General features: G+C 51.0%; 1 protein-coding gene across 1 annotated transcript; it reads right to left on the bottom strand.

Moving 5' to 3' along the window:
* Window positions 1-7,478: 7,478 nt before the first annotated feature.
* On the bottom strand, window positions 7,479-11,755 carry LOC134015674 (BCL-6 corepressor-like). The gene is made up of 3 exons (XM_062455232.1): window positions 11,626-11,755; window positions 10,518-10,671; window positions 7,479-8,693 (listed from the first exon to the last, which is right to left on the bottom strand). Exons 2-3 carry the CDS (start codon window positions 10,664-10,666, stop codon window positions 8,369-8,371), a joined length of 474 nt encoding a protein of 157 aa, XP_062311216.1. The 5' UTR covers window positions 10,667-10,671; window positions 11,626-11,755; the 3' UTR covers window positions 7,479-8,368.
* Window positions 11,756-12,310: the final 555 nt, after the last annotated feature.

Raw genomic sequence — 12,310 nt, 5'->3', positions numbered from 1 at the left:
GGTGAGCCAGTCAGGACGAGATGTGTGGTCAGGTGGTTAGGGCGACCGGAGGGAGTGGAGGACAGAAAGGGAGAGAGCAAGAGAGAGAGAAAATAGCGAGGGGCGAGGTTCTGCGATTATGGTTTCAGCTTTCTAGAACAACCGACATGCACACACACACGCTTATAACCTACATGCGCACAGCACACACGCTCCTCTAAATGTCCTGCGGGGACTCATCAAGCCAAGTCTAAACACCTGGAATAATGCCGCCGTTGGTGTGTGTGAGTGTATGTATGTGTGTGTGTGTTTGTGTGTGTGTCTGTGTGTGCTGTCACTCAGGAAAGGAGGACTGTGTGTGTGAGGACTGTGTGTGTGTTGGAGAGCACCCTGACACCTGACCAGGAATAGAAAAGGGTGTGTGTGTGTCTGTGTGTGTGTGTCTGTGTGTTTGTGAGTGTGAAGCGTGACCTGCATTAACATGGCCCGGGCGGCAGCAGCGCTGGGAGAGGATAATGAGGACAAGCGCTGGCGGGTGTCGAGTCGCTCTCACAGCTCGCGCACGCGCGCGCGCGCGCGCACACACACACACTCAGTCGTGCTCTGTGCTTCGACATTCGCGCTAGCGAAGCTTCTCTCAGCCTCTCGCTGCTTGATGTCGGTCTAATATTATCCTCCGCCTAGATGTGCTGATAAGCAGACTGCCTTGTTACTCTCTCTCTCTCTCTCCGCGGAAGGTGGGAGGAGGAAGGGTGGGGGGGTTGCTGGGAAATTGTCTCTGAGCGATTACCCCGGCGGCGTGGCGACGGAATCAGATTATCCGGAGCGAAGGAAGAGCAGAGAGAGGGGGGGGGGTGAGAGAGAGAGAGAGAGAGAGATAGAGAAAGAGCACGAGGAACAGAGGATGAACGTAGCTCTGGAGTGTGCGGATGTTGGCTAATGCTATAGTCATTCTATCCTTCAGACGGATCGAGATCCTTTCTCTCCGTCGCTCTCTCTTTCTCGTTCGCTATTTTGCGTGAGCGAGTGAGCGTGTGTGTGGGTGGGGGTAACGGGAAGGGGGCTGCCTCTGTACAGTGACCTTTCTCTGAAATGTCAGTGGAGACATTTCCTGCTAATGCCTGTTTATGTGGACTGGAAGGGGTCCTCTCCTGCTTGCATCTCATTGGGTGTGTCTGCTTTGCTGTGTGTACGATTGCTCGAGAGAAGTATGTCTGTGAATGTTCGTGTGTGTGTGTGTGAATGTTCATGTGTTTGTGTGTGTGTATGAAAGTTCGTGTGTGTGTGTGTGTGTGAATGGTCATGTGTGTGTGTGTGCGTGAATGTTCATGAGTGTGTGTGTTTCAGGTGATAAGGGGGTCTGTCTGGGTGATCTTCCCTGTTGGAGCCTTCAGTACCGCAGCCATGATTAATGCTGCTCCGCCCCCAGCACGGCCGGAGAGGGAGAGGGAGAGGGGGATGGAGGGAAGGGGATCGACGGAGGAAGGGACAGAGAAGAGGAGAGGGGGACATGGAGAGAAAGGGTGAAATACAAAGTGGGAGTTGTGCTGTACACCAAGGGGCTGGGGGGAGGGGAGGGGGTTGCGTGCGAACATTGCGTGCGCGCCTGTGTGTGTGTGTTTTTGTGACTAACGGGCAATTGTTATTCATGCTGGCAGCGTGTTAGTGTGGCGGGGCTTTCTGCCAGAACACAGACGAGGTGTGAGATCGGAGGAGGGAGGGGAGGGGAGGAGGAAGGAACATTTACCATCAGCAGAGCGGGATCTGCCTGTCTCGCTCTCTCACACATACACATTCATCTTCTCTCCATCTCCCGCTCTCTCTCTCTCCCGATGCCTATCTCTCTCTCTCTCTCACTCAGAATCTCTCTCTCTCCCCAAAGTTGATGTTCCCAGCGCAGGCTTTTAAGCCTTTTGTATGTGCTATAGAATGTGTCAAGAGTGTCAGGAAGAAAGAGTGAAAGGCAGAGAAAACGGTATGCAAACCACTAATGAAAATCAGGCAGTATAAGAATACAGCATAAGCCCACATGTACCCTAGCTACTCTCTCCAACAGCTACGTGTTTTCATTGCATTTTTCTTGGCGATTGGCCAGCTGGCCACCAGTGGAATATCGTGCTCTATCCAAGCTCCGCGAGGATGCCAGGCTGCGGCGTCACGGCAGCCGTGGTGATCGTTCCACCCCGTCACCAGCCGTACCGCCCTGGCCGGTTCATAGACGGGAGCATTGTTCTGGCGATTTGTTCTTCCTTGTCGGATTTTCCTACCGTAGCGCAAAGGCTGTAGCTAACGCTAACTTTAATCTTCGTGTGCTCATGCGCAGTAAACCCTGGCAGGACTTTCTGAAGGGTGGGATGAAATGTTAGGACACCGGCAGATCCAACAGACGAAACAGACCCACAGGGCCTGTTGACTCAAGTAGCCTACGTCTTTTCTCCTAAATTATTCTTTATGGTTACACTCAGAAACATCGATTGTGAGCAATTCACGTTCAGTCTTTAAAACTATATTCAAACAAAATGTGATATTTAATTCCCTTTTAATGAAAACCTTCACAATAGACTCATGCTTGCCATGTCCTACTTCACCTGTATTACAGGTATCAGGTGTTAATAAGGTGATGTGTTCCATGTCTGCTGCTCACACACACCCTGGTTCTAGGGAGTCGTGTGTGTGTGTGTGTTGGGGGAAGGGTTTTGAAACGTGTTGAAAGTGTGTGTGTCCAAAGGGGAGAGAAGAAGGAGTAAGGAGTGGAAAAAAAGAGGGATGTTGAAATAATAAGAGAGAAAAAAAAATGGTGGTTGCAAGTAAAACACAGGAAGAGGCCGATGAGAAGCTGAATGCGTGTCACCCCAGTAGTGTGTGTGTGTGTGTCTTTGTGTGTGTCTGTGTGTGTGTGTCTGTCTGTGTGTCTGTGTGTGTGTGTGTGTGTGTCTGTCTGTGTGTCTGTGTGTGTGTGTGTGTGTATGTCTGTGTGTGTGTGTCTGTGTGTGTGTGTGTGTGTGTGTGTGTGTGTGTGGACAACCAGGGAGTCACTGGAGACAACCCGTCAGCCTACATTATTAATCACAGCCTCTTAATATTTAATGTCATCAAACTGCAGCTCCCAATGCTAGCTAGCCCCATACACACACACACCCACACACGCAGCCAGATGACACACAGAGGACACATCACACCCCGCCCAGAGAGTTAGAGGGAGAGCGGGAGGGAGGCAGAAGGAGAGAGAGGAATGTTTAGGGTCTAGAGACATGTAATGAAAAAAATAATACAGAAAACAGAAGAAAGGAGAGAAAGGCAGTTTAGCTCCAGAGCAGGCGCATCGGCACACACACACACGGGCTGTCTGCTTGATGTAGGGGCACACAGGGAAGACCCAGGGCAGTTAGAGGCACCTTGACAGTCTGTCAGCCACCCCTGCCTCTGAGTGACGGCTGGGGCAGGGCAGGAGGCAGGAGGCAAGACAAGGGGCAGAGGCTGGGAGAGGGAGCAGAACAGAGGCAGTAGGAGAGATCAAGGGGAGGGAGAGAGGGAGATCAGGGAGGGGAGAGTCGGGCACATTGTGCTGACAAGGTGCTCGTCTGTGTACAGCGGTGGGTCTTGGAGGTGACCCTCACACACACACACACACACACACACACACTGTTGGGGTGTTGTTGCGCTGAATAACTTGTGCAGGAAGAAGACAGATACTCATTTGAGTGGACTCGTGTGTGTGTGTGTGTGTGTGTGTGTGGGAGTGTGTGTGTTCATGCACTCACATACGTGCTTCGCAGGCCAAGGGTCAGACAGGGGTCAGATAGAGCAGTGTCTCAAGCGGAGTTGTAACCATAGCTACCCAGCAACATTCCCTCTAATAATAATAATAATAATTGAACATGCTTAGCTTGCCTCATGTTGATTATAAATGAAATGACATCATGAACAACATTATGACCTCAAAGATGAGCTTGTGTGCTCTGAAGCTTGAGTGTAAACCAATCAAGGTGGAATGTTGACTGAAGGCCAGTCAGTTCGCCTTAATTTATGATTGAGGTATGGGCCACCGGTCTTAAAATGAAGGTATTTTTAAAATATATATATATTTTAAATCAATAAGCAATGAATAGTTATTCTATTCTGCATTCTTCCAGTCCCAGGTAGAGGGTAACTGAGGCTGAGGCAGATAGGGCTGTTTAGAGGCCCATTGGCACAGCTGGCTATGAGAGGCAGCCAGCTCCGTCATGCAATTATACGAGACAGATCGCGGAGGAAGAGAGACAAGGGGAAAGGAGGAGGCAGAGGGGAGGAGGGAGGGAGAGTGGCGTGATAATGTGTGCGCCAGAGCTGAATACACACACACACACACACACACACACACACACTCCCCACCCCCTCTTATCTCCTCTCCGGCTCCGAGCGGAGCTGTACGTGTGCGTGTGTAAAGAATAGCTTCTAACAGCAAGAACTGAGTCATATATATCTTCAGTAGGAAACGCAGTCTTGCCTATACCCTGCCTTTAGAAATATATTTTGGGGGATGTATATTTAGGCCACGTTGGATTCGACGATGGAGTGGCGTGGTCATGTAACTTGCGCCTGTGCGCGTGTCGATGTGCACGTGTCGCTGTGCGTGCGTGTTAGAGTCTTCTCATGTGTGCGTGTCCCGACAAGCCCTGATGCGATGAATGTTAAATTGTATCCAATTACAGCCGGCGCGGTGATACGGGAGGAATAATTATTTTTCGGTGTGACAGGGCAGGGCGAGGAGGGAGGGGGATTTGATTAGCGTGAGCGCAGCATCTCGCCTCCTCCGGGTAAAAAACATCGTTTGGCGAGGGGAAATCTCTAAATGAGCTGTGTTCTGTGGGATTTATAGCTCTAAATAAGGTTAGCCGCAAGCTAGCCCAGCTGAGGTAACAGAGATGGTAGCCCCCATCATACTACAATCCTAATACCATTTCTCTATTGCATATACTGCATCTGTGGCCCAGATCATATCAATCCATTTCCTGATTGGTGACCTGATGTTTGATGATAAAAGAGCCTGATGTCAGAACCGTGTCTATTTTCGGTTTTCCGGTCTTGTCACGTCCATAAGGCGGTTAGGCTATTAGGCGGTTAGGTGATGAAAAAAAAAAAAATCTTTAACTTCATGTTCAGTCTCGAGGTTTAAGAGTAGCCTAAGAAATAACGGAAGTGAGAGAGGTCGAAAGAAAGAGAGGCTGAAAACTAGTATTTGGGGCAGCAGCATGCATTAAGGGGTTTGTCTTGGCCGACGAGGTCAGAAGGTCATTGGGATTAGGGTAATGGGGCATTGATAATAACGTTATTAAAACGCTCAAACGGATATGGAGCGCAGTCCATTTGTGCTGGCAGGTAGGCCGTGTGTGAGAATGTGAGTTTTAAAACGTTAAAAGGATGTTTGTGCCATAGGCCTACCGCCTTTTTAAAGGCAACTAAACGCACACACACACCAATGCAGACTGCTGCATTCACCACACACACACACACACGCGCACGAACGCACATACACACAAAGGACGCTGCACCCGATCATAATACACAGCCCTGGCCTCCAGGGACCGACGCTCTCCACTTTCCTCAGAGTAGAATAATGCCGCCTATTCAGCCTTCTCCCCCTGCTCCCCCCCTGCCCGCTCACCCAGCCGACTGCCTGCGCACATCAATCCCTCTCTCCCCTCCCTTCCTCCCTCTTCCACTCTCTCACTCTCTCTCTCTCTCTCTTTCTCTCAGCAGCATGCGGCGCCCTGAAAGGCCTCTTCTGAATTCATTAGCGTGGATGTTATTTAAGCGTCGGGAGCCGCCCGAGAGAACGAGAGTGGAAGCGCGTCTACGTTGGACGGTTTGTGTGCTGCGGCCAAGGCCCCGTCATCTCTCTTGATGAATACAGGTAGACGGGAATAATTAAGTACACAATCACTTGTAGTACTACACGCACGGCAGATGTGCGATGAAGGAAAAAAATAATGATAATAATCTGCCACACACACACACAAACACCTTTTCTTTCTTTCAACCCAACTGATGCATCTGCAGCTTGAAGCCCGCGGACTTGCCAAGGTCTCCTTCCTCTTGTTCCCTCGTGCTCGCCCTCGCGCCCCTCTCTCTCCTTCTCATCCACTCCTTCCTTCCACTCATTCCGTCTCCCACTTCGCTCCAGCACTCCAACGTCACGGCGAGCAGATAAGCAGGAGGATTAGCTATCACCAAACTGCTGAGGGACAAAAAATAATTAGCGTATCTACTGTAATTTATCGTTTTTTCTTGATTTTTTATTTAGTAGGCTACACACACACACACACACACACACACACACACACACACACACACACACACACAGAGAAGCACACACGCACGAACTCTGCATGACACAAACTACTCAATCCATTGAGACGGTGTTGTTGTCAAGGTGTGGTGTATTTAATCGCCAATTTTAAAATTGAATTTCATAGTTTACGGTTCACTTGGAATCCCACGGCCAGATACCGGACCTAGTTAGGCGTAATCATTGTCACCACGCAAGGGCAACGGACCCAGATTTGATCAAGGAGGAAAATCAGTCGAATGTGTGCCATATAACAGCCTGTCTCTTGCTCTCATACATATCTATGTAAAACCTAGATGACTAAGAGCAAGCATAAATGTAATGGTTTGATGTTTATGCACGGAGGGACAGGGTAAATAAGATAAATCAACACGCATCAGATGCAAACAAGCTCTGCCTTTAGGCGGTGAGAATAACGAGCCATTGCTATGCAGGGGCAGGGTGTGTAAATGATGTTGCGAGTGCTTGTTTGCAGTGCTTCTCTGTAAAACATTGATCTCGATGCAGACGCACAACCGCCATGGACAGTACCGGGGGAGTGGATTCTCCCGTCGTTCCTGCCAACTCACACGCGCACACACACAGGCTAGCCTTTATCAAACGGGTGCACCGCAGCCTGATGTATTGACGGTCGGCAGAGCCAGTTTCTAGTTGACGACGATGAAAATATTCTCTACGATACGGACGCCCTTGCTGGGCTTTCTCCACGCTCTAAACTCCCCGTCCGTATTGTTACCTGTTGCAGTGGCTCGTCCTCCACTTTCGTCATCTCCGCCGAGTCTCTACTCATCAGCGTGGACTGGCTGGCTGGCAGCAGCGGAAGACTTCAAAGAGAAGCCGTCGTTGTAGGAGGCGGCGCCCGAAGCGGGCACGTTGTACCCCACTGAGAAGAGGGGAAAGCGCCCTGGGCACAGGAAGGCCCAGCGCCAGATAGCCCAGCTGCATCCAACGACACACGCGACCGGAAAACACGCCGCTCCAGACAGGCACTGACTGTGATGTAGCAACTCTTAACGTTCGTATATCCACGGTGTTTTGTCAAACAGCACCAACCTTGGCCTTTCGTAATTTATGAAAAGGTCTGCCTGTGAATTGTGTTTAGTATCCTATTTTGCAGGTGACTGCCAAAATAAAATTTGAGTAGCCAACAGAATAATCATACGATAAACACTGTTATATCACCATTTATTTAAAGGACCTTTGTTGTAAAATATAAATACAAATGATAGCATATTAATTTTATTTTACGTTTTAACATATTTTGGACTGAACAGAAGCAAAACTAAAACACCAATCCGGAACAGTTAGGTCTACTGAAATGGTCAACTCCTTATTTACACGTTCAAGCATCAGCTATAACTCACCTACGCCACGCTTCATAAAACGTCATGACCACCTTCCAAATAAATGTTTTCCTTACTTGCCGTCATAAATAGGAGACAAATAAAGCTCAAGTTTGGGCCGCAAACTCTAGAATAAACGTACGAAAAGCTGTGGAACTAGCAAGATCAGCGTTAACATTATCCCACGGTACGACAGCCAATGCTTAGACGATATCTAGCCACCTGACAAAATGGGTCGTTGAAGACCTCCAAAGTGCACAGCCATGACCCCTGACCCGGACAGCCACCACGATAACCTTTGACCTCTAAGCAGGGCAGTACTGACAAAACCAGTCTAGCCCCTGTACATAGTTGTAAACAGTGTCGAAAAACAACGACCTGACCAAACATGACAACAAAAGCAGCAGATATACAGGATATACACATCTCTCTCTGTCTATATATATATATATATATATATATATGTATATACACACAACACAAATGCAGCTGTAAATGTGTACATGTACATAATTACATTTATATTTACGTAGGTTGTTTATTTTCTTCGTTTTAACGTAGTAACTGAATTGTTTTCCTCACAAAGAGAGAATGTCATCCATTTCAAACATCCAATCTCCCAGTCTGGTATATTAGAGAATGTACACTTTCTACAGCTCTGAGTGCGTATCCGGCTTGTTCACACTCCCGTGTCGGCGTGTCCCCCGGCGCCTCAAGGTCACGACCTCGCCTTGGCCACCTTGCCACCCTTGACCTTGGCGCTGACCTTGGGCTCCCAGCGGCTGTCCAGACTCTCGAGGGAGGAGCCCAGCATGGCGGCCAGCTCTGCGCTGGTCTCCACCAGGTCCAGCAGCTCCTTGCTGTCTGGCAGGAAGGCCTCCAGCTCCTCGGGGCAGGAGAAGAGCTGTGACAGAGAGGCTTGGCGGTAGAACTCGGCCTCGGCGATGGTGGCCACCTCCAGGTGGGAGAAAGAGGAGCGGAAGGCCCGGGAAGACATCTTGAGACGCTCCAGCACGTCTGAGAGCAGGAGCCAGTTCCTGGGCCTGGAGGAGAGGAGGAGGAAGAAGAGGAGGGAGAGGAGGAGGAGAAGTGGAGGAAGAGGAGAGGAAGAGGAGGGGAAGTGGAGAGGTGGAGGAAGTGGAGAGGAAGAGGAGGAGGGAGAGGAGGAGAGGTGGAGGAAGTGGAGAGGAAGAGGATGACAGGTGGAGGGGAGGATATGGGAGGAGAAGGAGGAGGGGGAGAGGAGGGGGGAGAGGAAGACAACAGGGATAAAAGAAAAGGATGAGTAGGTAGTAATAAGTATGGCGGAGGTGAAGCAGGAAGCAGACATACACTAGCAGCTTTGCCTCTTCTTTGAATATTGTTCATGCACTCTCAGAAATCTTTCACACCAAGAATCACAGCTTCACCCTGTATATATATATAAGCTTGCATACATGTGGTTTCAACCCAAAAGTGTCATGACCGAAGCCATTTCCCTTTCAACACTGACTGTGTGGTCACAGAACCAGCACGTCTGCAATAGACCACTAGGGCAGGTGTGCTGAACACAACCTGCCCTGGTTATCGACCCCTGACCCCAGGGTGTGGGTCAGAAAACACAAGGCGACCCGGTCACATCAATGCCCCGCCCATCCCATGGGGAGGGGGCGGAGCTACCAGTGGAAAGACACACACACACACACACACACACACACACACACACACACACACACACACACACACACACACACCTGGGGTGAATTCATTTGCTTTGAGGATAATACTTGCGCAATGATTGACACATAAAAGAAAACACACACACACGCACGCACGCGCACGCACACACATCAATCAATACCACTTGAAATGATTAGCAGCATTTGTGTTCTGCCTGGGTGTGCTGAACGGCAGGCAGAACACAGAGAGCTGCCGCTGTATGTGTGTGAGTGCGTGTGAGTGTGTGTGTGAGAGAGCGTGCGTGCGAGAGAGCGTGCGTGTGTGTGAGAGAGCGTGCGTGCGTGTGAGAGAGCGTGTGTGTGAGTGTGTGTGTGAGAACGTACGTATGTGTGTGTGTGCATGTGTGTGAGAGCATGTGTGCGCGCGTGTGTGGCAGCGCTCGTCGGCCCCACAGCCCAGAAGGGCCATTAATACTGCATCAGGCAGGCGAGCAGAGCAGACGAGAGCTAGCGGAGAGCAGCGCAGGGGAGGGGGCCGGGGTGGGGGGAGAGCTAGCGGAGAGCAGCGCGGGGGTGGGGGCGGGGTGGGGGGGCGGGGGGAGACGAGCGCTGGCAGAGAACGAGAGAGCGGAACGGAGACAGACAGAGAGAGAGAGGGTGGGGGAGGGGAGCTGCGCGGCGCTGAGACTGGAGATTACCCTGAACAGCACACGCCACAGCTGCGACCGGAGAGAGAGAGGGAAAGGGAGGGAGAGAGAGGGAGGGGAGCGCGACAAGCCCACAAGGAAGACTGAGTGGGAGGCAATTAGCTCTGTCTGCTATCGCGCTGCGTCTCAGCTGAACAGCACAGAGCCGTCTCTCTCTCACTCTCCCTCCGTCTCTCTCTCTCTCCTTCCTCTCCATCCTTCTTCCGTCCTCACTCTTTCCTACCTCCGCGCTCCTTTTTTCTCTCTCGCTCTGCCCTTTTTGACCCCTCTCTCTCTCTCTCTGTCTCCCCCTCTCATCTCCTCTCCGGTTTCCTCTGTTCTGGGTGTGTTCGTCTCCTGTTTTAACGACCCATTTCCACAGAACCCTCTGAGGGAATCACACTCCAGAGTCTGGCCGCAGCCTCCCAAAACTCAGATCAAAGACACTCCCAAATATTCACCCTCTCTCTCACAGGCAGACACTTGTGTCGACAGAAACACACACACACACACACCCACTTACCCCTGAGAGAGGGCCACCTGGATGTTGTAGCAGGGGAGGAGCGGCCGGTCGGAGAACTCAAACTCAAACAGCTCCCTCTGCTCCTCCTCCTCCTCCTCGTCAGGACCCGGAGGCCCCGCCAGGATGTCGTAGGCAGCCGGGTCCTCCATGGACTCTGGAGCGCACACACACACACACACACACACACACGGTTAGAGCTGGTGGATGCAACAGAACGTGCCAAAACAAACACTCACCATGAACACACAAACACGCCTATTGTACACAGAGACAAACACCAAATACCACAGCACAACGGGGCAACACCCAAACCGGATAAAGCAGATACGCTCTGACACGCTCATAGAACAAGGCCACCGGTAGATAAGGTTAGTCTGGTTATCGACCCCCCCCCTCCCTCTCTCTCTCTCTCTCTTCCAGGTGCTGCCCTGGGGCTGCTGGCTCTACTTCAACAGAACGTCGTGGTTTGAGAGCGTGTTGAATAATTCAGTAACAGGGCCGATGGCACCTTCCCCCCCCCCCCCCAACCCCAGAGGTGCAAGTACACGTCCTCTCTTCCCTCTTCCTCCGTCTTTCCATCTTTTCTGTTGGTCCCTCCTCTTGGATGAAGTGTTACCCTTCCTTCATGCTCTCCTCCCCCCGACACCTCTCTTCCCACCCACCCACGGCCTCCCTCCCCCCCCCCCCCCTCCTTTCTCCTCTCTCATGGAAGCTGTGCTTATGTAGGCGGAACCAACATTAGACGGCACACTGGCATTCCTACCATTCCTGGAGTACGAATCTCTCCCCCTCTCTCCCCCCCCCTCTCTCCCTCTGTGTGTGCTTTAGCCAACACGTTTGTTTAGTCAACAGCTGGACTGGGATCCATTCGTCTCAGTTTGTAAACATTCTCTCTCTCTCTGCCTGCCTGCCTGCCTGCCTGCCTGCCTGCCTGCCTGCCTGTCTGTCTGTCTGTCTGTCTGTCTGTCTGTCTGTCATGGACAGACACAGGTTTATTTCCTATCCAAGTTGTTTGCACACTTTGATTCCCACCTTGCAAGTCTTGAGTGTGTGATAATGTGTGTGTGATAGTGTGTGTGTGTGTGATAGTGTGTGTAGTGGAACTCACCACACACGGCACTGCCGTAGAATTCCCAGTAGACTCCACTGTCATCGTCTGCCCGGCCCTGCAGATCGGTGAAATACTCTGGAGAGAGAGAGAGAAAGAGAGAGAGGGAGGGAGGGATGGGAGGGAGGGAGGGGAGGGAGGAGAAATGTTAGGGTAAAACTCCAGAGAGACAAGCCTTTGTTTCGGTTTGTGTTTCTATTCTACAGAAGGGAGGAAGGGTAGGACACGCAGCCCTCCTTCCTGTACACACACACACACACGAGGTTTGTGTACGGTGTGGGACAATAGATGCTGCCAGAATGAACTGGCACACACAGAGAAAGACACACAAACACAGAAGGAAAGAGGGGGGCTTTAAGTGGATGAGAAAAAAGGAATATAGCACAGCTCACAATAGAAGGTGTGTGTACCTGTGTGTGTACCTGTGTGTGTACCTGTGTGTGTGTGGGAGAGTGTGCGTGTGAGAGAGTGAAGGAATTGGAAACGAGAGGATTCAGGAGGAGAGAAACAAAGAGAGCTCCAAGATGGAGGTGACAACTAGTGAAAGAGCGAGAGGAGAGGGACAGATATGCAAAAGGATAGCCAGAGAGAGAGAGAGGGGGGGGAGGGGAGAGGGAGACAGAGGGGGAGGAAGAGAAGGACAGAGAGAGAGAGAGAGAGAGAGAGAGAGAGAGAGAGAGAGAGG

This window comes from Osmerus eperlanus, unplaced genomic scaffold (genome assembly GCF_963692335.1).
Source record: "Osmerus eperlanus unplaced genomic scaffold, fOsmEpe2.1 SCAFFOLD_444, whole genome shotgun sequence".
NCBI lineage: Eukaryota > Metazoa > Chordata > Actinopteri > Osmeriformes > Osmeridae > Osmerus > Osmerus eperlanus.
This window is presented reverse-complemented; position numbering and strand designations above follow the sequence as displayed.

Coding starts and splice junctions, on each gene's coding strand:
- LOC134015674 (XM_062455232.1), bottom strand. CDS start 10,666: ATGGAGGACCCGGCTGCCTACGACATCCTGGCGGGGCCTCCGGGTCCT. Junction 8,694..10,517: donor CAGGTGGCCCTCTCTCAGGG/GTAAGTGGGTGT, acceptor CCTCTCCTCCAG/GCCCAGGAACTGGCTCCTGC.